The sequence below is a fragment of the Vanessa tameamea genome, chromosome 15 (genome assembly GCF_037043105.1).
Source record: "Vanessa tameamea isolate UH-Manoa-2023 chromosome 15, ilVanTame1 primary haplotype, whole genome shotgun sequence".
In the NCBI taxonomy this organism is placed as follows: domain Eukaryota; kingdom Metazoa; phylum Arthropoda; class Insecta; order Lepidoptera; family Nymphalidae; genus Vanessa; species Vanessa tameamea.
This window is the reverse complement of record NC_087323.1, coordinates 4,824,476-4,850,046: the sequence shown is the minus strand read 5'-3', so window position 1 is coordinate 4,850,046 and position 25,571 is coordinate 4,824,476. Positions and strand designations below refer to the sequence as shown.

General features: G+C 31.2%; 2 protein-coding genes across 5 annotated transcripts in view; both read right to left on the bottom strand.

The window, feature by feature from the left end:
• The window catches only part of LOC113399150 (sortilin-related receptor-like), a 42,420-nt gene extending 22,133 nt beyond the window's left edge, over positions 1 to 20,287 (bottom strand). For both annotated transcript variants that reach the window (XM_026638216.2, XM_026638217.2), the window contains exons 1-4: positions 19,873 to 20,287; positions 18,525 to 18,779; positions 16,216 to 16,377; positions 14,405 to 14,653 (exon numbers count right to left, since the gene is read on the bottom strand). In XM_026638216.2, coding sequence (XP_026494001.1) covers positions 14,405 to 14,653; positions 16,216 to 16,377; positions 18,525 to 18,779; positions 19,873 to 20,130 — 924 coding nt within the window. In that variant the 5' untranslated portion in view covers positions 20,131 to 20,287. The remainder of the gene's footprint in view (positions 1 to 14,404; positions 14,654 to 16,215; positions 16,378 to 18,524; positions 18,780 to 19,872) is intronic.
• Positions 928 to 25,392, bottom strand: LOC113399151 (small ribosomal subunit protein eS19A). 3 transcript variants are annotated; one of them, XM_064217138.1, is made up of 5 exons: positions 25,314 to 25,392; positions 24,355 to 24,425; positions 23,900 to 24,109; positions 23,518 to 23,717; positions 928 to 939 (listed from the first exon to the last, which is right to left on the bottom strand). In XM_064217138.1, exons 2-4 carry the CDS (start codon positions 24,423 to 24,425, stop codon positions 23,537 to 23,539), a joined length of 462 nt encoding a protein of 153 aa, XP_064073208.1. In that variant the 5' UTR covers positions 25,314 to 25,392; the 3' UTR covers positions 928 to 939; positions 23,518 to 23,536. The 3 variants fall into 3 exon arrangements, with proteins under 3 accessions (XP_064073208.1, XP_026494003.1, XP_026494004.1); XM_026638218.2 differs by lacking the exon at positions 928 to 939 and having other exon boundaries at positions 23,510 to 23,717; XM_026638219.2 differs by lacking the exon at positions 928 to 939 and having other exon boundaries at positions 23,510 to 23,717; positions 25,223 to 25,322.
• Positions 25,393 to 25,571: the final 179 nt, after the last annotated feature.

The window sequence follows — 25,571 nt, the reverse complement described above, 5'->3', positions numbered from 1 at the left end:
TAGATAGTCTAAACTATACTTTATAGTTAAGACTATACTATTATCTATTTTCCGTGGTAGGTAATTTGTTTAATAACATGAATGTTAAATAATGTAACATGTAATCATATGATAGCGTTGACTGCAATTTGTGACAGATGTTCAATTAGGTTCTATATTACTTATAAATGCAGTGCATCAACATTACCAAAGTCTACTCTAGTTTAAGTCTAGTCTAATTTAAGTCTAGTATTTTAACTCAAGTATGACGATATTTAGGTACCAAATTCGAAAATGATTGTGAATGGCATAAATGTAAAAACGACTTTGTGTGAATGGCAAAAATAATGAATCATCCGTTATCTTTGGGTTCTTGAAGATTATAATATATAAAATATTTTTTTTTAGCATTAGCAGCCTGTAAATTTCCCACTGCTGGGCTAAGGCCTCCTCTCCCGTTGAGGAGAAGGTATGGAGCATATTCCACCACGCTGCTCCAATGCGGGTTGGTGGAATACACATGTGGCAGAATTTCGTTGAAATTAGACACATGCAGGTTTCCTCACGATGTTTTCCTTCACCGCCGAGCACGAGATGAATTATAAACAAATTAAGCACATGTAAATTCAGTGGTGCCTGCCTGGGTTTGAACCCGAAATCATCGGTTAAGATGCACGCGTTCTAACCACTGGGCCATCTCGGCGCTCTATATAAAATATATTTATAGAGAAATATTGTTTAATAAAAACACGCTTGTGTAAAAAAAAAAAAAAAACGATTTTTATCCAAAACCTCTATACATTTAAGATTTTTTTTTTACGTTAATTAATTAAATTTGAAGGATAATTGTATTGTTTATATTATAACTGTAGGGTAATTTAATTGCAATATAATAAATGCCCATATTTATGTATCGCACTAGGGTACTATTCTCGTGACATTTTTTCCTTTTTATTTTGTGAATACACCGATGGTGTTTCTTATTGCTTTAATTATTTAAAAAAATATTTAGTTAATTATATCACAGATAATTAAAACATGTTATTTATGCTGTCAAGCTATGACTTATAGTATATATATTTACATATATAGCAGTCGTGTAACTTTCAGAAAAAGGAGTGTAATGTTTTCAGGTAATGTTACCTGAACAGTTTCTGACGTATCATGTATCTTTAGAATACTCACATCACCCCGAGTGACACAGACAATTCATTAGATCATTCAACAAGACAGTCGGTATTTTTTTAATTTTTATGACAAAAAGTCTTAATTGTTTAGCCTTGATTCTAGTGTTTTTGAATTTATGCTATTGTTTTAATAAACACTTTTTCTAATGCTGTCATAAGCAAAGCAAAGAAAAAAAATAGTCGAAAACAAATTTACGTATTTTGTTTTCAAAACTTGTATGAAATAGAGTATTCAATATAATTAGAACTCCAAAAATGTAAAGTAACATTTGATTGATTCCGTTACATTCATTCTACGCTAATTAAAAAAAAGCATGCTATAAAGACATGACTTATAGAACCATTGCAAATTATAACAGTTATATAGTAGATAAAATACTGCTATAGTTTTAAAACAAAGTACAACCATTTCTGATTCTAAATCAGGAATATTTCATGACTCATTTAAAAGGCAGAGGTATGATTCACATACATATTAATACTTTAAATGAACAATATCATTCGGAACACAACATAGAGTTTTAACAACGGTTTCTTTTTAATTTCTAATTTTAAGCTTATAAAAATAAGTTATTTATTAAATTAATCGACCTCTTTGAAAAGACCTCAAACTGTGTCATCATTTTCCAACTAGCTTTTTATTTTATAGTTATTAAAGACTTAAAAAAATCTTGACGTCCAGTCTTCAGCCAGTCCAGTATTTTTAGATAACATTTTGATTGCGATTTCTAAAGTAGGATAACTATTTTAAACTGTTAAACTATAAAGGATAACTATTTTTTTTTTTATTTAATAACTTCACACTTATACAATTGCCGATTAACTAATTAAATTAAATATACTATACTTTACTAATTTAAATTATATTAATGTACTTACGACTACATAATAGTAAAAAAAGAGCACATATCGTTTAATCGGTAAAAATGAAGAAGTACCTTTATCGGTAGGATTAATATTTCGGACCCGGTTATAATAAATAGAGAACCTAAAAATACGACAGTCGCGTCAATAGACTAAATTATATACGAGTAAAACTGCAAAGTGCAGTTACTTATTAGATAACATTATGTATTCTCTGAAACTTATATAAATTTTATATGTATAGAAAAAAATCTACCCATTTATTAATATAAATATAATTTATCGGAGAAAAATTTCTTTGCCACTAATAATAAAATACATAGGTCCGTCATGTAATAATTACGTGATACCAATTTCATATATATCTTATTTAATAATACCGTTATTTTTTTCTTGTTTTTCACGTTGCGATAATTTTAATTATATGAATAATGGAAGTTCGTGGAAAGTTACTACAGCAAAAATATAATAATTATGTGCGGTATATGAAACGCAATACACGTAGAATGAATAATTGCATCTTAGTACGAAATATTTTTATTTACAGTTTCAAATACTAAAAGTAGTTTTTACATTTAAAGTTATTGGATTTTCATTACACTAACTCAAAAAAGAAGCTATAGCTCATTGGCGGCATATTATGTTGCTTATTTTTTATCGTTATTGATAGTTTCAATGACGAATAAACGAACAAAGCTTCAGTTGCCACACGGAAATTTCGTGGATCACGATGTGAGCAAAGATACAAAATAAAATACAAAAAGTAATTTCGTTCATATCTATACATATAATAAAATCTGTGTCTGTTTGTAATATTAAAATAACCGCGTTATACTAAATGCAAATGTATGTATACACGGCACATATACCTAAATAACACTTTTTAGAAATTTTGTCTGTCTGTCTGTCTATTTGTTCCGGCTAATCTCTGGAACGGCTGGACCGATTTTAACGGGACTTTCACTGGCAGATAGCTGATGTAATAAGGAGTAGTCTAGGCTAGTTTTATTTTAGACTTATATGTAAAATAATAATAAAGCCACGCTTTTTTATTAAATTCAAACGCGCACGAAGTCGCAGGCATAGCTAGTTTAATATACGTTGAAAGAAGCAAGCGTGTAATAGCTTACCAATGCCGTCATAAAATCGTTTCCCTAAACTAAATGACTGAGATAATAGTTAGCAGTTTAAGAAAAAACCTAAATTTGAACATTATTATTTGCAAAAAACTCTACATTTACGAAAACTTATATTGCATATTCAATTTACAACAATCACCATTACCTTGAACATCTAAAAGTCAAACGTCATCCTTAGTTCAATTTCGAAATCAAAAGTGAAAAAAAGATGTACCGAGTCGGTTCGGTACATTCGTATACAGTAGTTCGTGGTTGTAGTTCTCATAAAGTATGCAGTGCTTATGAGCTTCGATGAAATGTTCGCCACTTAAAACGACACTCGCTTTGTGAAATATAAAACTGTGGTCTCAAAATATCGACGACATCGAACATATTTATAATATAAATTCTTATGTGATAACTGAAGAGTAGATTGAATAGACTGTGTTTAAAGAATATAGGTAATTAAGTTATCGTATACGTAGTTTTTTTCGAGGTCAGTTTTTTTCCATTGAATACATATATCACTAAAGTTCATGTTGCCGTTTATCTAATTCTGGTACCTGGACGTACCCATTATATTCCTTCGTTTATTTAATGTTTTTGCTTAGGTGTAATAATTATATATTAAATTGTTTGCGCCTTTTGGCCATAGCAATATCTCCAGCTGGGACAAGTAATGAAAAAAACAGAAAATGGAAGCCATCATAAGATCTATGCACCGACATAAGACCGTCTATTAGTTCTTTAGAAAGTCGTTGATAAGAGATGACTGAATCCAATATATTTTTATCCTGAATTGTGTATTGTTATTACTCTGTCGGCTTTCAACGTCACCGCCAGCATGGCGGCCTATTTCTTAAATTCAGCCGAGAATGTCTTTTCTAAGCAGAGTCTCATTGCACGAGTGGAATTAGTAAAGGAAAAGATTAACGATTTCTACTACGAGAAAGGAAGGCTTAAGACGTTTTCGGATTCAGGAAAGTTCTATCCAAAACCGCCTCCGACTATCGACAAAAGGAGACAGGCCAAAGACCTCGTTTCCACCGGAGATAATTTATGTTTGTATTGGTCTTGATGTGCTACGGTGATCCTACTAGTATTGTCATTCAAAACTAGCCTAGGTAGCCTGAGGCTGCTAGCGGTAGCTAGTATGATCAGTAGATTTGAGTCATCTAAAGAATGTGTTCTATGCTGAATTCTAAAATCGAATTGCTCATTAATGATAATGTTATTGGCATGAATGAAGCTCAAGCCTATCTTCAAAAATTAATTAGTAAGAGACGAAAACCATTCTTTTAAATCACAAATTTTCTAGCAAAGTGTACGCTATGCATACACTAGTATAATTTTGGTCAAACTGGATTTGTTACGAAATGTAATACTTTAATCTTCGCCTGTATACAAAGGCTCATATCCAATGAATGTTATATACATGAATACTATAGTCAAAACACCGTACCTAATAAAATGATGGACCTGACCTTCGCAAATCTACATTCACAATAACATGAAAACAATCTTCCTATATTTTATTAAGACAGAAAACCTATTTCAAAAACATTAGTTTTTCTTTCTAACCTAATTGTATTAAAATAATGTAATCTTATTATTTAAGTATGGTGGCTTCGTTCATATGAGTAATGTATGTCATGTATTTATTTAGTATACTGCCAAGAGAATATTATTATAAAACTTGATACCTATAATATTAAACAAAAAATATTATATTACATGACGTGTTTGTATTTCATCATTTATTGATTACTAGTGTAGTAACGGCATGTGTTCAAAGGCCTCCTTAAAAATGTTCGTAAGCATTTATACGCCATTATTGTACGTCTATGACCGAAAACTTCACTCCAATACTAAAAAATAACTGTAAGTTGAAGTTTGAAGAAAACTAATATTTTGTTATATATACGGTTTCGGTAATTCCACACACATACATAATAATTTATTATAAGTATATCAACTTACAATTTAAGCATAATATGAAGACAAATATGCAACATTTGACATCGAATTTGGTCGATATGATTGGGCGATAGCTTGAATATAATCAATGATATTCGTAATGGATTCGCAAAAAATAGGCGCTTCGCATGTCGATGAAGCTGTTAACGGGACATTGAAAGTCTAATTCGAGTACATATAAGTAGTTTAGTGGAATGTTGGTTATTAATAAAGATACATTAAAAAATAACAAATTGTAAGGAGATGTAAGGTTTGTTTAACTTTATTCTTTCTTCGATTGGAATAGGTTATATATGATTTTTACGTTATGTATTGCCAAGAGCAAACAATACGAAACGTAATTTGTTAAGAATATTTCATAGATAGGATTGACATAACTTGTTTTTTTATTTATAATTGATTAATTGACCCGTCCTGGATTCGGACGAGTGTCCTGTTAACTGTGAATGATCGCGGACAGTGACCATGTGAAAAAGTTCCACTGTGCGTTATAATTGTAACTTTAACAGTGTAAGATGTTGAATATTATGTGCAATACTCATACAGATGTCTAAGATTGGCAATACCTTTTTGCTTCTGATACAACGTAGTAATATGGATACATTTTTCTGACTATGCTTACATCCGTATCCTTTTTGTCTTATTTCTGAGACTTTTTTCTGTGTGTGTGTGTATGTGTGTTAAAATACCTTGACAAATAAAAAACTTTGTTTTTCATCAGATATAACATCAATTTATACCATAGCCAATCTGCACAACATTTTCATTTTATTAACTTTCAGAAGATTTAGATGAATATTTAAATCTATCTACTTGTAAAAACAGACTGGAAATTAACACAATTGTGTTTTTGATAAACGCGTACATGATCCAGATAAATGCATGGGTGATTTTAATTTTTTTATCAGCAAAACTACCAAACTACTAGATTACCATAATACGAGATTGTGTCATGGGACGTCTCCTGATATTTGCTCAGACAGAATGGCAACATTATAGACTTCCGGAAACACGTCGAGCAATCCTCGACAGTTGAATTAAGTGAAACCAGAATATGTAGTTCATAATAATAATGTGTATTTAATTCGATCACTTGACAATACATAACATAACATAATCAGCCTGTAAATTTCCCACTGCTGGGCTAAGGCCTCCTCTCCCGTTGAGGAGAAGGTATGGAGCATATTCCACCACGCTGCTCCAATGCGGGTTGGTGGAATACACATGTGGCAGAATTTCGTTGAAATTAGACACATGCAGGTTTCCTCACGATGTTTTCCTTCACCGCCGAGCACGAGATGAATTATAAACAAATTAAGCACATGTAAATTCAGTGGTGCCTGCCTGGGTTTGAACCCGAAATCATCGGTTAAGATGCACGCGTTCTAACCACTGGGCCATCTCGGCTCTCACTTGACAATAGTGTGAATTAAATTATTCAGAAATTTAGATTACCTATACAAAAATTTACGATCAATTAAAGCTAAACCCCTTAAAGGTACATATCACGGGCAGTTTCGTGATGAGAACCCTGAATGACTTGACTTTAATATACAACGCAGAATTCAAACCTATTTCAGTGTTTATCATGTTCTTAATTTGACGTGATATGCGCGACGTCGATACAGTGCGCCCAAACCTTACCGGAAGTTAAGAGAAAGTAATGCAAATCACTAAATTCGAAACGTTACTCTGTCATGTCACCACAAAATTGAGTTCTAGAAACATTAAATCTATAGTTAATAAAAGTAATTTAAACAATTCCCGTACGATTTTAAAACAAAATAGTTACAATGACGATATTGCTGTCGTAAGACAGGAAAATATCTAAATAGTGTTTAGCATTTTAAATGACTTCTTCCTCAGATTATAAAACAAATTACCGATAGAGCGAAATATAATACTTCAAAAGTGTTGCCACTTTAATTGACTTATACTAGTAGGTACCTACTGGGCAACTACTGCCGGCAATTTGTATTCGCTTTGTTGCTTCATACAATGTTATGCGCGTGTGTATTCGCTTTTGTTGCTTCATACAACGTTATGCGTAACGTTGCATGAAGCATCTGCCAATTATTTTATAATCTGAAACTTCTACAAACTAATTCGTTAATCAGCGTATCATAAACTTGTTCATGGTTATTTTAATGAAATTATCATAAATATTATATTATTACAAAATGCTGGTGTGTTTCGAAGGAGTAATAAACTATATATAATTCTACTCAATAGACGCGGTCATACATCGTACGATAAACAAGTAGAGTTTATGATATATGCGTAATCACATTATAACAAAACAAAAAGAGCTTATGTTTCAATATTTGCTGCGTCATACAAGTGTGTACAAATAACCGTATATCATCAGTATCAGCGAATAATAATCTTATAACTGGGTCGTATAGCTTTATGCAAGCCCGTCTCATCAGATACTCCACCGCCAAACACCAATTCTTTGTATTGTTGTGTTCCGGTTTGAACGATGAGCGAGCCAGGACTTAACATCTTATTTTCCAAATCAATCATCTTATATATTTCTTTCGGCGGCAATGTGTATGGGCGATGGTGGCCACTTGCCATCGAGTGGGCCATTCAACCGACCGTCTACTAGTAAAAATTTGGTATATCTGTTTGAGATTAATAGATTTTGACCAATTCTCTTAAAAAATCGTCACTTTCGTTGTTTTACTAACACAATTTTCGTTCGAAGTTGGATCGGATTAGAATTATAACCGATATAAATAAGTAGAATTGGTCCTCGGTTACGACTAAACCGAGTTTTATTTTTGTGAGGAATAGTCGAAGTTGGATCAGAGCAGAATCGTGAAGGTATCATAAAAGTTATATCTTAAAAGAATTGGCCCGGCACAAATATTTATTTATTATAGGGTTTATATACTTTATCGTAACTTTCCACTAGATATCAGTAGCACAAACATATACAATATTTTACTAATCGCAATGGCAACTGTTATATATTATATAGGTGATACGCAGGACGTCTGTCGGATTAGCTAGTTATATTATAAAATACATATTAACTAATAAATCGTTTGAATGTTATTGATATTTAAAAAAAATTCAAATTTTCCAACTTCCAAATCAAATGCCGTACAATATTCATAAAAGAGAATCGATCATATTGTATATATTTTTATCATATCTATACAAATGTTATATTTTAAAACATTTAGTTGATACTAAATTATAAATTAACTTAGAATTATTTTTTTAAACACATTACATGTGAGTAAAATATATGTAGCACTAGTCGTAGCCCACGGCTTCGCTCGCGTTTAAGTGGTTAGTCATGACGTATAAGGCATCAGAAGTAACCTATGTCCTTCCTTGGAATTCAAGCTTACTTTATGCCAAATTTAATTTAATTCGGTTCAGTGGATCGGCCGTGAAAGAGCAACAGACAGAGTTACTTTCACATTCATAATATCAGTATAGAAATATATATTATGTCGCTATGAGTGTCTGACGTACTGTAACTCGTCATGATAAGTAAAATCGATTAATACACAGCGATTATTCGTTTTACTCTAAAATTTATCAAGAGTTATAAACATGAAAACATTACTTATATATATGCAAATTATAAAATTAAAAACAAAAACTTGTTTTAAGCTCCGAGATGTGAAATAATAAAAGTTCGTAACAAACAACACTTCATTACGTAAATATTCCATATAGTTTTCCATAAGCACCGTGCACTGGCATATACAATTGAAGTTCTTATAATATTATTATATTATTATTATAGAAATATATCTACTTCGTTATTTAATAACAATAACAATTATAAAACAGCGTTTAAATATTTACGATGAAAATCGAATACTTCCTTTTTAAAGTACGTTATAAGTTAATCGTATTCTGTGTGGAGATGAAATTTGTCAAACAAATTCTGACAAAAAACAAATTTTGAAGTTTTCATCTCGACAATGATATGCTGAAAGGTATGTTCTCTATAATGAATTTTGTGCAAAAATTCAACGCAATCGGAGGTACGGCTTTATCGAAATAAAATATGCCTTCTTAAAGTTAATTTATACAGAACTAAACTGTGTAAATTTGAGATTTTTATACACGGAAGTAACACAGATATTATAAACGTATGCAATTAAAACAACAAAAATCAAATTATAAAATAAAACCCGTGTGACTCGAGTCGGGTCGGTCACAGAGGTCATCGATGTGATTTAGCGCGAACGCTCTAGACTCGAAGGACTACAAGAGCAACGGGGACAAATTTGTTTCGTATTATTCACTTTACTAACGACTTCCTCGCGTCAAGTGGAAATTTAGTGATAACTGGAGCCACGGGCGGGACGCTATTCGAGTACCTAATCGGATAAACTAAACACTTATTGATTTTAAATAAAATAAAACTTGGTGGAAGGGCTTTGTGCAAGTCCAGATATTCTACCGCCAAAAAGCAGTTACAAGTATTTTTGTGTTCCAGTCCAAGGGGACATTACATCTTAATACCTAAGATTGGTGGCGCATTGGCGATGTATGGAATGGTTAATATTTCTTACAGCGCCATTCAAGTCAAGTGACCACATACTAGAAAAATAAAAAAACGCTTTGTTGACATTTGTGAAAAAACTATACCTAATATTTATGATGATGACAATTTTCAATGACATCTCATACAAAAAAGGTATAAACAAACCACATATTGCAAACCATTCAACGCTGAATAATATAACTTTTAACATTATCGTATTACTACTTACGGTGCAATAACTATAGGTTTAATAACATTAATCTGTACTAATATTATAAATGGAAAAATAACTCTGTATGTTACGCTTTAAGTAGGAAAGCAACAGTACAATACAATGCTTTCCCACGTGACCATAAGAAACCCCCCCCCGTCGGTTTGAGCCCTCATATTAAATAGGATTTCGTGTTCTACTAACAGTCATATTGTTTCGAAGACAGCTAATAATAACAAGCAATATTGACATTTATAATATTATTTTATTAATGGATCTCTGCAATCGTGTTTCAGCTGCCAATGTTGACTCGAGGCTGCTACTGAGAATTACCCGATAGAAAAATCTAATTACTTTTACTACCTGCCCCACCTGGAGTTTGAACACAGATCCTCGTAATTCGTGACCGGAGACGCCATGAGAGCCAGTAGTGCTAACAGCAATTATATAATATGTTTCCTATTTATTTACGAAAGTTCTTCAGTCTCCGATTAATTAATATTCGACCTCGACTATAAAGTCTGATTTTGTAATTTATAACGTATAAAAAGTAATGTTTTATATGCAAATAATAAAGGATGTTCGGATGATTAATGTCGGCGAGCTATGAAGTTCGTTGAAATGTTGATAACTAACTAGGTATATAAAACTTATAAAATTTAATATTACTTTTACAATTAACGTAAATTTAATTTCAACCTTAAATTAAAAATACTAGTATTACTTTACAATAACACGCTTTACTACGCTTACTATTCGTATGACATTTAACCGAACCGATGTGAATGGTTACATGAGACGGAAGAATAACATTATTAAAAACAATTAGTAAATTGAAATTCAATATAATAGCTGTTTTACGACATTCATAACATTTAACAAAACAGCTTGTGAAGAAATTTTACATTTGTATAATTTTAAATGTGAAGGCTCTTTTAGTCAATATGTCTGGCAGGATAAAACGATTTTAAAAAATATGTTTTAAACTTCGAGAGTTGTTTCGAAATAATTTCAAAAACTAATCTCATTTCCAGTACTACCCGTACTCATACCTGTTTGCTCTCTCTTTCTATGCAGTGATAATAGTATTAGACAAAGAGCATAGTGCGTGCATTATTATTTGCAAATTACTTGTTTTGTACGACAGAATCCGTACCAATATCAGAGTATCATAAATGAAGAAGATATAATGCATGCTACACACATCGACGATTACAAAGTAATGAATTAAACATTTTACGTCTACCTCACTATATAAATGTTGGTGTAGCGATCACGAAATCCGGATCCATGAATAGTTTAAGCATTTAGTTATTTATTAATTAATTAAAACACCTAAATGATTTGGTATACAGGACCGTCATAAAACTATAATAACTTAAGATTCATAATTAAAGATACCAGGGACGCATAAGGAAAACGGTCACATATACATTTTTATATACCTATTGTTTTTAATACCTTTTCACATGTTACAAAATTGCTTTTCATAATAAAACTAGATTGGCAACTATCCGGACTAAAAAAAAAGAAAAACTACAAATATAACTTAGCGTTTACAGTGAATTTTATGTATCTACCCAATTTTTTTTTAAAGTTAAAAAAATGTCTATATAAAAAGTCTATACAAACATATGTTTTATGTCAATTATAATATGAAATGGACAATAAACAATTGCAAAAAATATTATAATAAGGATATATTCAGTTACATAATCTTTATAAGACTTTAATACGATACTTTTATGGAAAATGTTAGCGAAACTGCAGTAGCGACGGCAAGGCTTTATGAATATCAGCAGACGTACTTATAATAAATTGTTTATAACTATTTGATTTTACTGAAATAAGTTACTGAGTAAAACCTTGATTAAGCCCGTAAACAGTCAAGTCGCGTAGCGCGCGAGTGTTGACATATAACAATAAGACTTCTTACAAAAACATTTGCTAGTAGGTTTTTAAATAGTAAGGCAAGTTAGAAAATACTTTTTGACACTTTTCGCATACGTAATATTACGACATTCTCAAGACAACTTCACACTTTTTTATATTCAATGCACCTGAGTAACTTACTACATCTATACAAACGAAGTTATATTAAAAACATCCTAAGTGATTAAAAAACTCAATAAGCGAAATCCAGTACGGAAGGACTACTATTATAAATAAGAGGTAGGTTTATAATTAGTTTAAAAGCGTCCGTTATCAGAGTATCGTACGAGGGAAATGTACTTAATATCATACAATATATTTATATGAGTCATCGGACCTTCAAACTACTGTCTGACACTGAGTAATACCTGCATGCAACGCCGGGTCGATTCTCGGATATATGTATTAAAAATGGGTCACCACCATAGATTTTGATTAGGTTAGATACCGTATATTCATTAGATAATGTGAAAACCGATCGTTTCATCTTTATTATACGTGTGATGACGTCAGCCCAGCCTTACTTGCACATATATGAATTACAGGTATTTGAGCAACAAAAGACTTAACTGTTACTAGTAGGTAATATCTCCATTGACTCGATTTACTACCCGAGAAGAGTTTTTACAGTTTATAACGGCCTAATTACTCGGATACAAACTAAAGCAGTAGCGCCTCAAACTTCGGTAGCGCTTAGTCTGACGGATTGTGGTACGCAACCTACTAAATCAGCGATCATCACACTAAGCCTCGGAAGGGATTTTAACCATTTAGTACGATTTCTATAATAGTTATTTGACAAAAAATTATGGTTAGCTTTTTGTATATCTATTTTTAAATGAAGAGTTATTGGGCTGATTATTAGGACTGGGAATTTTAGATAGAAGCAACTTTACGTCCGTACCTTGTAATTTCTCACGCCGTCAATGATTGTAGTAGAATAACTTGTTCGATATTCCAATTTGAATACACGAATCACAAAAAAATATAACATCATATAGATTTAATACAAGTATAATATAAGTAACATCCCAATCGTAAAAATCTCTCGTTGATCTCTCGTTTTCTTTTCCACGCATCTGAACTTCTACCGGTCCGTAGTAATTTTATCCATTTCTTGTTTTATATTTCATTTTTTATAACTAATTTTATATTTTTATGTAGCCGAAAAAATAAAATGAGCGGAGTAAACGCGAGACAGTCCTTAGGTTAAGTTTAGTTAAGGCGGTTGGAAAATAACAGCCAGATAGTTGAGTCCTTATACTTAATAAAAATTAATGCTGGCAATGTAGTCATGATTAGTTTAATTAAAAAAATGCACTTAAGTTAAACAAAGGCGCGGACACATAGGTTCATTAAATAAAAATAATAAAAAGAGCGTTGGCTTATTTGCATGCCTTACGAGAAATTTATGTCCAACAATGTTCGAACACATGAGGATGGTGACCATAAATTTAATCCATACTAATATTAAAATGCGAAAGTAATTCCCTCTGTTAGGTGTTCACGGCTCAATCACAGAATCGAATTTTATGAAATTTGGTATGAAGCGAGCTTGAACCCCAAGAAAAGTCATCATAGGCTATGTCCTTTTACAGGCGAAACTAGTATAAAATATGTTTTTTTAATTCATTTTTTTAAAAACGTTACAAATTCAGATTAGTTACTTATAAGAACAATGTGTTTCATGTCACATAAATAATAAGCCGCTTAACTTAAAAGGAAAAACAAATTACATATGTTGTAGGGAAATGTTACAGGATGTTTTTGAACCACAGAACCAGCAGGAAAACATAATGCTTTTTACTTGTTCAGACGACAATAATAATAAACGTCATAATTATAATTATAATACATCCATTTCATTATGGTTTAAAGTTTGTACTGTAAGTACAGTTAGCAAAACTATTAAGGTTATTTATTTTGCATTGTCTACATTTATGATACATTTTGACCAATGTTAATAGACTAAATTATTTATGAGTAAATGTTAAATGATAACTTTTTTTGTTATAAATTATATCTTTTGATACAAACAGTACTCCGACTCCTTAAACTATAAACGTTATATTCTTGTTTTAATTGTATTTATTTCTAAAATATTAAACTCATTCGATTGTTTTTGCTGCTTACATGTGATTATATGTAAAGTATTGTTGCGTAAATCAGTTTCAAAAGGTCATATCTTTAATAGCATTTGGATATGATATATGAAGCTATCTCAACAAAATTGTTTCACTGACAAGAAAAATACATGATTTAAATAAACATATACAAAAAAACGTTTTGTAAAAATAAATGTAGGTATTTGTGAATGCTTTAATTACAAAACTACGAAGGAAAAAAAAATTAAATTGAAAAACCTATGAATAAGGAAAACTCAGTTGATAAATTCTGTACCTATCGTAAGAAAGGTCTTGGACTTGAATTTGTCCTTTTTCAAGGCTTCACGATATCCGGGACAAGTTTTTAATAATATATTAGTATAATATATATATAATAGTTTAATTACTCTTATTTTTACTTATTTATCTCGTTTAATCTTTGGGCAATTACTTATTTTCTAATCAGGACAGGTGAAATTAAATTATTAAATTAGTATATTATACAAACTTACCTCTTTTGATTGTTTGGTTGCGAACATAAAATCCCCTTTTATCTGGAAGTCCTTTGCATCTGTAAACAGCTCATGAGCATTGGCCATGTTCGTCGGATCGTTGACACTGAGCACGGTACTGTTACCACCTGGCTTCCATCTCTCGACATAGAAAATCTTCGAGAAACCAGGTCCGGACGGCCAGAAGAACATCTTAACGTAACTCTGAATCATCTTGAAAGTCTTTCCTCCGTCCAAGGTCATGTATAGCTAGAAACAAGTTTGATGCATAATGACTTTTGGAATTAGCGAGCGCAAGGTCGTCTGTTACAAAACCTATTTGCATTTTTTCTACTCATTTAACAATATAATAATCGAAAGTCGCTGTATTGTAAAATGTTGAAATTAACGCTATGTTATATACACAATAATTAATCGATCCTGCTCAAATCGTGAGCACAAATCGTCAGTATTAGAAAGCTTCAAATTTTTTTCAAATAATAATAATTTGCAATTAACTATGTTCTAAATCTGAATTGATTTTCAAATGCGAAAGAGTGTTTGTTTATTACGTCTCAACAACCCAAAAGCAATCATCATGAAATTTAGCATACAGTTGTCACTGGTACAAAAAATGGACCTAGGGTACCTCAGACACCGTCATCCGAACGAAACTTCATTCGGATACTAGGACATTCATCATTACTAATTCATTATCAAAATGATTATTTCAACAAACTCTTAGTAAATAATTCCAGTTTGAAACTGAATTAACTTAAATAATAAATAATGTATATATATTTTTAACAGATATGGTCAGTCGAGCAATGGGGCCACTTAATGGGTAATTGATCACCAGCGCCCATAGACACTAGCACTGTAAGAAGTTTACAACGGTTATTTACGCCGCCCGCCTCAATGCGCCGCCATTCATGCCGGATCTAAACTATTACGTCGATTGTGCCAGTAACTGGACACAACACTGGACATCATTCTAGTAATCACAAGCCGATCTTATAGACGGAAACGAACAGCGATTTCAACAATTGTATGTAATACATATATTATGTATAATGCGTATATGCGATCCTTATCCATTCAAACGTTTGTAATGTAACTTTCGACACTTGTTCTGCGGATGTCCGAAAATTTACCTAAACAATGAGCGAATATTTTTTTATTCTATGTTTATTCTTCAAAATAGACCCTCATATTCCCTTAGTATTCAATATTTTCATGAACAATGTTTGGGTATAAATTTACGACCAAGACTTTTAGAATTTTTTTCGTAATTAAAATCCAGTAAAATGAATACATTAATATCTAGGAAATTAAAAAAAATATATATTTCTTATTCAAAAACTAAACAATTGACCATGACGTTTACTATAATAAGACATACATGTAGTATCGTCATGAAATAAATCGAAATTCTTGACCAAATCAAAAAATATAACTACAGAAAGATAAGAAGCGACAATTGCGTAAGATTAAGTTATCATGTGCAGTAAAAGTTCCGTTATTTGTTTTTAAAACATCACTCGTGTTTAACCTTGACCGCGAAATAAGTACCTACATACAGTTTTAACATTGCTTAAAATAACGGTATCACGCTACAGTAATGTTGCTTCATAGAAAATACATATACATATATAAAAACAGTTAATTCGTGCTGAGCGCCTGCCTTTCTTTTCAAATGTAAACGTAATGAAATAATATTTAAGATACGTCTAGATGTGATTGTATAGGGTAGAGTTTAACCATCATATAATTTGTTAAATAAAAATTTATCCATTATGACTAGTCTAGTATAAAAATTTTAAAATACTTACGTTACGGGTTGAATTAACCTTATCCAAGATAACGTATCTGTTTGGAATTTCCTCATCAAAAGCAAGTTCACTAGGATGGAAACTGAGGTCCGATCTGTGTATAGTCCGTCCATTGTCTTGGGTATAGTATAGTTTTTTATTAGTAGAATCCACGAAGACGCACTTAAAAAAAAAAATTTATTTATATTACAAAATTATTAAAGCATATATAATAAGTTATTTTACAAGTATTTATTGACTTTCTAGATAACAGGAAGTAGAACACAAATTAATTGGCATACAAATAGTTAGATTTACACAAAGACTAATACTGCTTATCGGAGAAATACTTTGAACATTACAAATTACAATAATTTTTAAATATACATATATACATTCCTTGATAAGGGATATATATTTCTTTTTAATTTATAATTAAAAGGCAGGCGAGTAAATGGACTACTTCGTCATCGTCCACAGACACTGAAGCTGGGGCTGTAAGAAATATAATAACTATTCCTTATACCATTAATGCACTGTCAATTACGAGAACTAAATGAATGTTGTCTCTGGAGCCAGATTCACAGGCTAACTTCACCAACATAGCTTTTTGGTGGAACAGCTAACATGTGGGTTGTAACTATACCGATGATGTTTATAAAGCGTGTTATCTTTTGTTTTGTTGTTTTGTTAGGAAATATCAAATAATGGTCTATGTTCACGAAAGAATATGACCGATATTAATTAACCGTATAATTGTATTTATTATCTCCTCAGACAGTTGAATAAGTAAATGAATCATAGCATTTATGTTTGTTGATTTTTCGAGCATTGAACTGTTAAATTGATATTATATGCTTTGATAAATAATAAGTATTTCTAACTATCTATACTTTCAATAAATTGTTCAAAATATACGTAGAAATGAATTAAAAGAAAACTGTGATAAATAAATATACTCACAAGGAAAAATAACATGACAATTTCAGTGCAGTAGAAAACAGAAGCAAAATTATGTTATAATATAAGTTTTATAATTAAACACTCATGAAAATATTAAGATCTATTGAGTTTTATATACCTTTAATTAAAGTACTAATTAGTAAAAAATATAAACTCTGATAGTATACCAATATACGAGAACATTATCTTTTTGATTGTTAATTGTAAGTTGTTTATGTATTTTATTAATCTTTTGTAGATATGTGTTTTACCTATCCAAGTGACAATGTATAGATAAAAAAATAATTCGAGCATGTTTGGATTTGATCCTAAGTAAAGGATTTCATTTGTTACCTTTGACCCCATATATTCAAAATGATAAAGAAATAAACTTGTTTTATAATAACTTTTAAACTTGATATCACGAAAAATACATATTATAAAAAAAAAAAAATTAACGGCAGATCTATAAAGACCAATAAATAATATAACAAGCAGACCATCAGTGTGATTACCGAACCCCAAAAAATACATGATAATTATTTTCAATTTACATCTTAGGCATACAATAAGATTTTCTTATAATATAGAATATAACCGCATACGGTAATTTGACACAAGTGGTAGTTAGTGCGTAGCTCAGTTCAATGACTCTTATGACGTCGCCTATCGCCGATTTGTCATTCGATTAATATTAAGATCAGATTACTTTATATTATGTTTCTTTTGGACAAAAACTTACATGCCCTTGGTAAAGTCATTTAATTTGCTATGATATTGTTGTTTGCCAATTGATATTTCACTACAATATCAGCAGCTAAAAATATTGCAAATCTTTCATTTTGTTTGCCTTTTAAGTTTATATTTAAACAGACTCTTGTTAGGTACTTAGGGTTTTTTACATTTATTCTTTACCAAAAATAATTTCATGTTAATCCACAAAGTTGTATTTTAAATTAATTAATACCATAAAAACAGCCTGTAAATGTTCCAAAGCAGCTTCAATGGGGATTAGTGGATATACATGACTCAAAACTTCATTGAATTTAGACAAATAAAAGTTTCCTTAAAAAAAATTCCTTCACCGCTGAGATGAATGATGATGAATTCAGTGGTAATAATTAAAGCCCACAGTCATCAGTTAAGATGCACAAGTCCTAACCATTCAGCCATATCGGCTTAACTGCACTAACATCACATACTGATATATTATTGAGTTCTTGAAAAAATCCATAAACATAAAATAATTATTGTTACTAGAATTATTATTGCTATTAGAAAAATATAATTTTGCTTCTATTTTAATAACTCCTATATTATTTATTATTTAATAATTACTTATGTACAACAGGCTGATAACATTAAAAAAAAATGTAAATGATACTCACAAACTCGGGATATTTAGGATGATTGAAGAACTTGTCCAATTGAGCATAACCACTGTCAGCATCATCTCCTAGTCGAAAGACCTCTGTCTTGTTAGTGAAATTCTTTCCATAATCATAAGATATATACAGTGCTGATGATGATGCAACGCCTTTGTTCCTTGAAGTGGAATCTCTAGCCAGACAGATGATTACATCAGATCCTTCTCCAACCCAATGGACCATTAGTTGCTGATGACCATCATTGAGATGAGTGGTCTACAAGAAATATATGAAACAATAGAATGCAATTTATATATAAATAAACATAATTGTTGTTTTCTATTTATAATTTTTCCCTTTGATATTGATTAATTAAAAAAACCATTGTTTATATTCTTAATATATAATATTAATTGTGTCCTATACCACTAAAAAGTAAAAATATTATGAATATATTGTGTGTCTTATTTTTAATAAATTCTAACTACCTGAATAATACAATAGGAATATTTTAAATTTATTTTATACTTATTGTTACAATACTATTTTTTAAAACAGTAGGCATATAATTTAAAATATAGATATAGATAAGTAATGAGATGAGAAAAACCATCATGGAAAAAAATTGAATTTAATCAACTTTACAAATAGAAATAGAGTAGAATTATGGATTATATTCTAACCAGAATATTTTATTTATTTTATTACAATTTACCTTATGTTTATGAAATAATAAATTAGGTATTTACTATTTCATAATAATAAATAAGAAGTGCCCTATCAATCAAAAGATAATCTGAGCCTTTGATAAAATAATTATGTATAAATTTCCATTGTCTTGACTATAATGTACCAAAATATTATCTTTGATAAGAAATAGAATTTAATTCATAACTGTATACTAAAAATATTTGAAATGGATATACAAAATTTCTAATTTATTATTTAAAAATATATTAAAATAAAAAAAATAGAGATCTATTCAATGATTTATTTTAACTTATATAAATCTTGTTTTAAAATATAGTGCACTAATTAAATAGTAGGATTGTATGTGTTTGTTTGTTTACAGTAATTAATAATTGTGCAAGTAATGATTCTTAAAATAATATCTTCACAGTAAACGCCCTTCAATAAAAATACTAAAAGTAGTCACCCTTGGTGCGACAATATACGTCGTTGTGACGTGATAAATATAGAAGAAAGTATGTAATGTAAATATGTTATATAGTGCGTGTACTCGACGTATCTAAATGACAAGCAACAATATATAAATAACTATAAGTACCTGACGAATCATACAGGCAACAAACAATTAAAAAATCAAAACAAAGGGGAGTTATTGAATTAATAAGGAAATGATTGTTACCCATGAGCTTATATTTTTATGCGTTTCCAATGGTGGCGGCGGTGTTGTGGATGCATCGCGTTTTTTTCTTTCCAAAGCTGCACTAGTATTTTCTTCTGTAATTCTATTTATTACAGTTATTTTTTGATTATGATTATTGTGTGGCTCTGCCACGTAAAGATTAACTGCCGGGTAATCATAATGCTGTACACCTAGTACACAAGATATTATATTCACAACAGCAATAAAACTAATTTTAAATCCTAATGCCGGTAACATTTTGTCATCACTGCAAATCCAAGCTCATCCGACATCGACTATAATTCGTATAAAACTGCGCTGGAACTCTCAATTCTCAAATATAAAGTGTTTAATCTATGGCTGGACCACTGACTGACTGATTAACAAAAACACAATGAAATGACAATTGAATAATGACAACAAAATTTTTTAAATTTCAAATGTCAAGCTACTGTCAAACAAGGAAAAGCGTCAAATTGTGAAATGACAAATAATCGACACTAATTTTTTACATACAACAGAGTATATACTCTACTATACAGTGAGTATCGTATTTCAAATTCGAATAGGAAAAAAAAAAATACATTTTCAATTTATATATAGCTCTGCTGTATTATATACTACATACTAGATTAATATTATTTTAGATATAATAAAACATTATTCAACTTCATTACTAATATCCAATTTAATGATACTTCCAAAGTTATAATAACAACTTCACCAATGAGCAAAACGCATTTTTTGCCAATTATGCAAGAATTACAGACATCGACACAAGGACCAGGTGTTCATTGATCTCGAGAAAGCCTATAAGAGGATGCCACGTGAAGTTTAGTTGTACGGCGGTTTTTCCGAACCGATACGACTTGGGAACCTTCAAGAAAAAAGAGTACTCTTTCCTAAAAGGCCGGCAACACACCTGCAAGCCCCCCGGTGTTGCAGATGTCCATGGGCGGTGGTAGTCATCAGGTGAGCCTCCTGCTCGTTTGCCACCTCTAACATAAAAAAAAAGTATTATGGTGGTCCATGAAAGAGAATGGTGTGGCTGAGAAGTATGTAGAGTTAGTCCATGCTATGTACAGGAGATCCTGTGCTTACGTCCGATCGTTTGTCGGAAAAACCGACCACACTGAGTGTGGTTGTAGGCTCTAAGTCTAGCTCTTCCTGCTGATGGACGCCCTGACGGTGAACATTCAGGAAAAAAACCTTATTGCATGTTGTTTATCGACGATATTATTCTGGTTGGTGAAGATGGACCTAAGATCCAGAGTAGATTGGAGGATTAGCAACAGAAACTGAAGAATGTTGGCTTGGAAATCAGCAGAACGAAGACTGAATACATGTTCTGTGACTTTGGCGGTGTCTCTGGTCCTGAAGCTATAACGCTTGATGGCGCTTCCCTTCCAGTTTGCTCCGACTTTCAGTATCTTGGTTCATTCATTCAAGGCGATGGCGAAATAGATCAAGAATGAAGCATAGGATTAAAAGAGGGTAGAAGAAATGGCGGCAGGTTACAGGAACAATTTGTGACCCCGTATCCCTCTTAAACTTAAGGGGAAGATCTATAAAATTATGGTCAGACCCGATGTCCTATATGGATCAAAGTGTTAGGCTACAAAAGGGATGAACGAAAGACAACTGCATGTAGCGGAGATGAGAATGTTGAGAGGAATGTGTGGTGTTACGCGAATGGATAGAGTGAAGAATGAGTACATAAGAGGAAGTTTGAAAGTGGCACCGGTAACCGAGAAGGTATGTGGAAACCGGCTATCATGGTATGGGCAAGTTATGCGGAGAAATGAGGACCATGTTGTGAGGAAGGTCTCAAACATGGACTTGGATGGATAAAGAGAAAGAGGACGACCAAAGAAACAATGGATGGATTGTGGATGGATATTGGAATGAATGTTACTTGTGAGATGACGTCAGACACAGAAGCATGGACAAAGACGACATGCTGCGCCGACCGCAAATAAAATTGGGATAAATACAGGAGGATGATGAATACAATGTTAGAATTACAAATGTATGCTTAAACGTATACTTTTTGCTCAATTCCATAACTTATGGCAGATGTTATTTTGACTGACTCATTACTGTTAGTTAGCCAGAAAAGAAAATCGTTTTCTAAGAGAATAAATGTTTTTTAAAGTGGAATATATATATTCCCTAATCTGGTATATTTATTTATTTATTAACTCTTTATTGCACACAAACTTAAAACTAAAAATTACAATTTTGCTACACAAAATTTGCATGAAGTGCAACAGGCGGCCTTATCGCTAAGCAGTGATCTCTTCCAGGCAACCTTTGGGCAGAGATCATAAGATTTACATATATGGGGAGGGTACAGTAATTTTAAGTCAGTTTACCTATAGTATAAATACATAATATAACAGTACATAATACACATATATAACATAAATATATACTATAATAAATACATACATAAATAAATACATAAAATATATATAATAAAAATAGAAGATTTTTTTTTATTGCATAGGACTACTTAGACCATATTATGTCCCTTTTATTTAGAAATATAGGTATGACGTTTCAAAACTCATTAAATTTCCAAAAATAAACTTACAATATTTATGAAAATCAATCAATTGCAAGGAAAATTTATCGAAAAACAATACAAATTGAAAATAAAGTAGTCCCATCTATTGTAATACATTTCTCGTTGCAATGGCGACCAATTAGGTTGTCGGCTACATTATTTTTCTTTCTAGTGGTATTGTAATTGGTTATAGTTAGTAATAGTTTGACTTGCAATATGTAGGGAACAAAAACAGACTGTGCCGGGAATTCCACTATGGACGGCATTGAATTTCATCATTGAGAAAGCCACGATCATTCTATATCTTTCTTCATACTCTTCTATATGTTCAACCAAAAGCCCCTTGCTCTGTAAATATTGTCTTTATTTAATGAATTAAGAGGGCGAATGGGCTGATGACTTGCTTGATGGAAATTGACTAGCTCCGCCATGATTTGCAGGTGCTTTGCCGGCCATAAGGTCGATTCAGAAACAGCTGACTGAAGCCGGAAATTGTTCGTCTAAGATGCAGTAGAAGATGCAGTCATCCAACATTTGTGTACAGAACCAAAGGATCGAGTCGATCAGAAAGCTTGATCGACGACAATTTGAGCCGTTGTAGGTTTATTGTGTCAAATGCAAAAGCTTTTACTGTGGAGTTCTTGCCCAGGGTGAAAGTAATATTGAATATTCGATGATTTTTGTGTTTGACACTATTTTCTAATCATATCAATATTCCTCATAATGATAATTTAGCAAAGGGGCAACGCGTATAATCCTTGCTTCTTTTTCTGTAATTCCATCAGTTCCATGGATCCGTAAAAATTCGACAAAATTTTCTAGAGATTAGCCCCACAAAATGTATGCTTGATTCCCGTAAACTGAGATTGCATACCTAAGACAACAGAAATAGTTTAACATGTTTTCTTAACTAAAAACCACAAGCAAAGCATTAAAGGATTCTTAAGCCAAATATTGAAAATGCCATAGGTGATTTTATAAAACAACAAATATTCATTGCTCTTCTAGAAAAAAATCTAATATAAAGAAATAGGGTTTTGGTACAAGCTAGAAATAATATAATTCAAATATTTTATATTTTTTATTATATTAAAATTACAGAACAATAACACTCTGTTTAGCCGCTTGTTTAGCCTTTAGACGAACTTGTGCAGCAATTCTGTCCAAATCACGTCTTCCATGAACAGTAAGGATCCGGCCACCATCAGGAATTTTCTCAACTAACTTCAAAGCCTCAAGGGCCTGAAGTGCCTTACGAGCAATACTGCCTGATGATCTAATAATAATGTTTGTTATATTAATACACATGTGTAAGAACTATTAAAAAAAAAACATTAATTATAACTATATTTTTAATAATACTTTGTCCACAATACTACCCATATTACGAAGTTCCATTATGTAGAACAATTAATATTTTAATAATTTAATTGGTAACACATTATCTTATAAATTTACCTGCAGAAGTGTGAAGGAGTGACACCATTACGTTTGCGACCACCAAAGATCTTTGTTACAGTCTTAACACCAACTGGAGAGCGAATGTAGATGTGACGTAAGATTGCAGCACACCGTACATAAAACCAGTCAGGATCGTAGGGTGCCAATTCCTTAAAACGGGCAGTTTTTACCAGATCCATATGTTCTGGAACTTTGACCTTGCCCATCCTGAAACATTAAATAAATATACACAATATCTGACATACATTTGGGAGTCTTAATAAGAGTCAAAAATGAAAAAGTACTTCATTAAAGTAGGCTTTAATAAATACTTTTGAATAGTCATTATACAGAACTGAAACTCAGTTGTTCGTTTTAACATTCATGAATAATTGTGGTTTAATAATTAAATTTGGTTTAATAATTAAATTTGGTTTAATTTTAATTTATTTAATTTAACTTGGTCAACTTACTTTTTCAAGTGGGCAGCTACGGTCTTGACGACCTTGTCTTGTTCAACATCCTTCAATGTGACGGAACGCATCTGAAATTAAAAATCAAATGTTAACAATGGAAATAGTTAAACAATAACTTTATACAGAGAACTAAATTAATCATAAAATATTTCAAAATAGTTACTATTTCTTTAGTTTTAATCTAATCCATTACATGTAAGGTAAAGAAAACAAACCAAAACAACAGAACAACCAAACAAATAATTACCAATTTGTATAACTATAACTAATAATTATATTTTTTGTGAAAATTAAAACCTCTAGGATTCATAGCGGTGTCATTATTCCCTACAAGAACTTTTATATTCAAATAAATAAATTTAAGCAAACAATAGTCTTAACTCAGTGGTTTAATATGCATAGTAATTGTTTCTAATGTAGAAAGAATTAAATTTCAATAATCTTTAAATATAATGATTTTAACACACAGCAGATTACAAGCTAAGCAAAAAATTAACATTTTCGCAAGCTTTTTGGACAATTACTCTTATTATTTTGAAGCTCTTTAGTTCATTAACTTATTTTAAATATTATTAACATCTTTGAGATTTTCGTCATCGAGACATGAGAGGTTATGTTCAATGTTGTACCAAATTAAACACTTACTGTTAGCCAAATTTTTCAGCACACCTAAAATTATAGTTACTAGTATGGTATGTGATATATGATTTTATAAAATACAGAATTTAGGATCAACAACACGGTAGTTAAAATGTGTAATGTGCATTGGTGTTGTGGCTTCATGATCTCAACATGTCATGAGTCCATTGGCCATTAAAGCCATTAGAGTTCGGGGAAGTTTTGTTCGTTATAATTAAATTTTTACCTTAATCTATTATGTGGCACTTTTTTAGTTTATTCTAATATTCACTTTTAATTTTTCACTAAAAACCATGCGGTAGAACCACGACACTTACCTTGCCTAGGGCCGATCCAAAAGAAAGAAAGAGACAGATAAACTAATTCAATGTTGTCGCTCTACTAAATTATATATTAAGTATGGTAACATTACCATTCTATTAAAATCCAGAAAAATATATAATTCTGAAAAAATTTAAAAATTATGTTCCTTAAGCCTACGTACCTATTTGATTTGGATTTGGCTAATATGTAAAAGCAAATGTAATCAATGGTGTGTCGTGAATTACAGTGTATTATTAAAGAAATTACTAAAT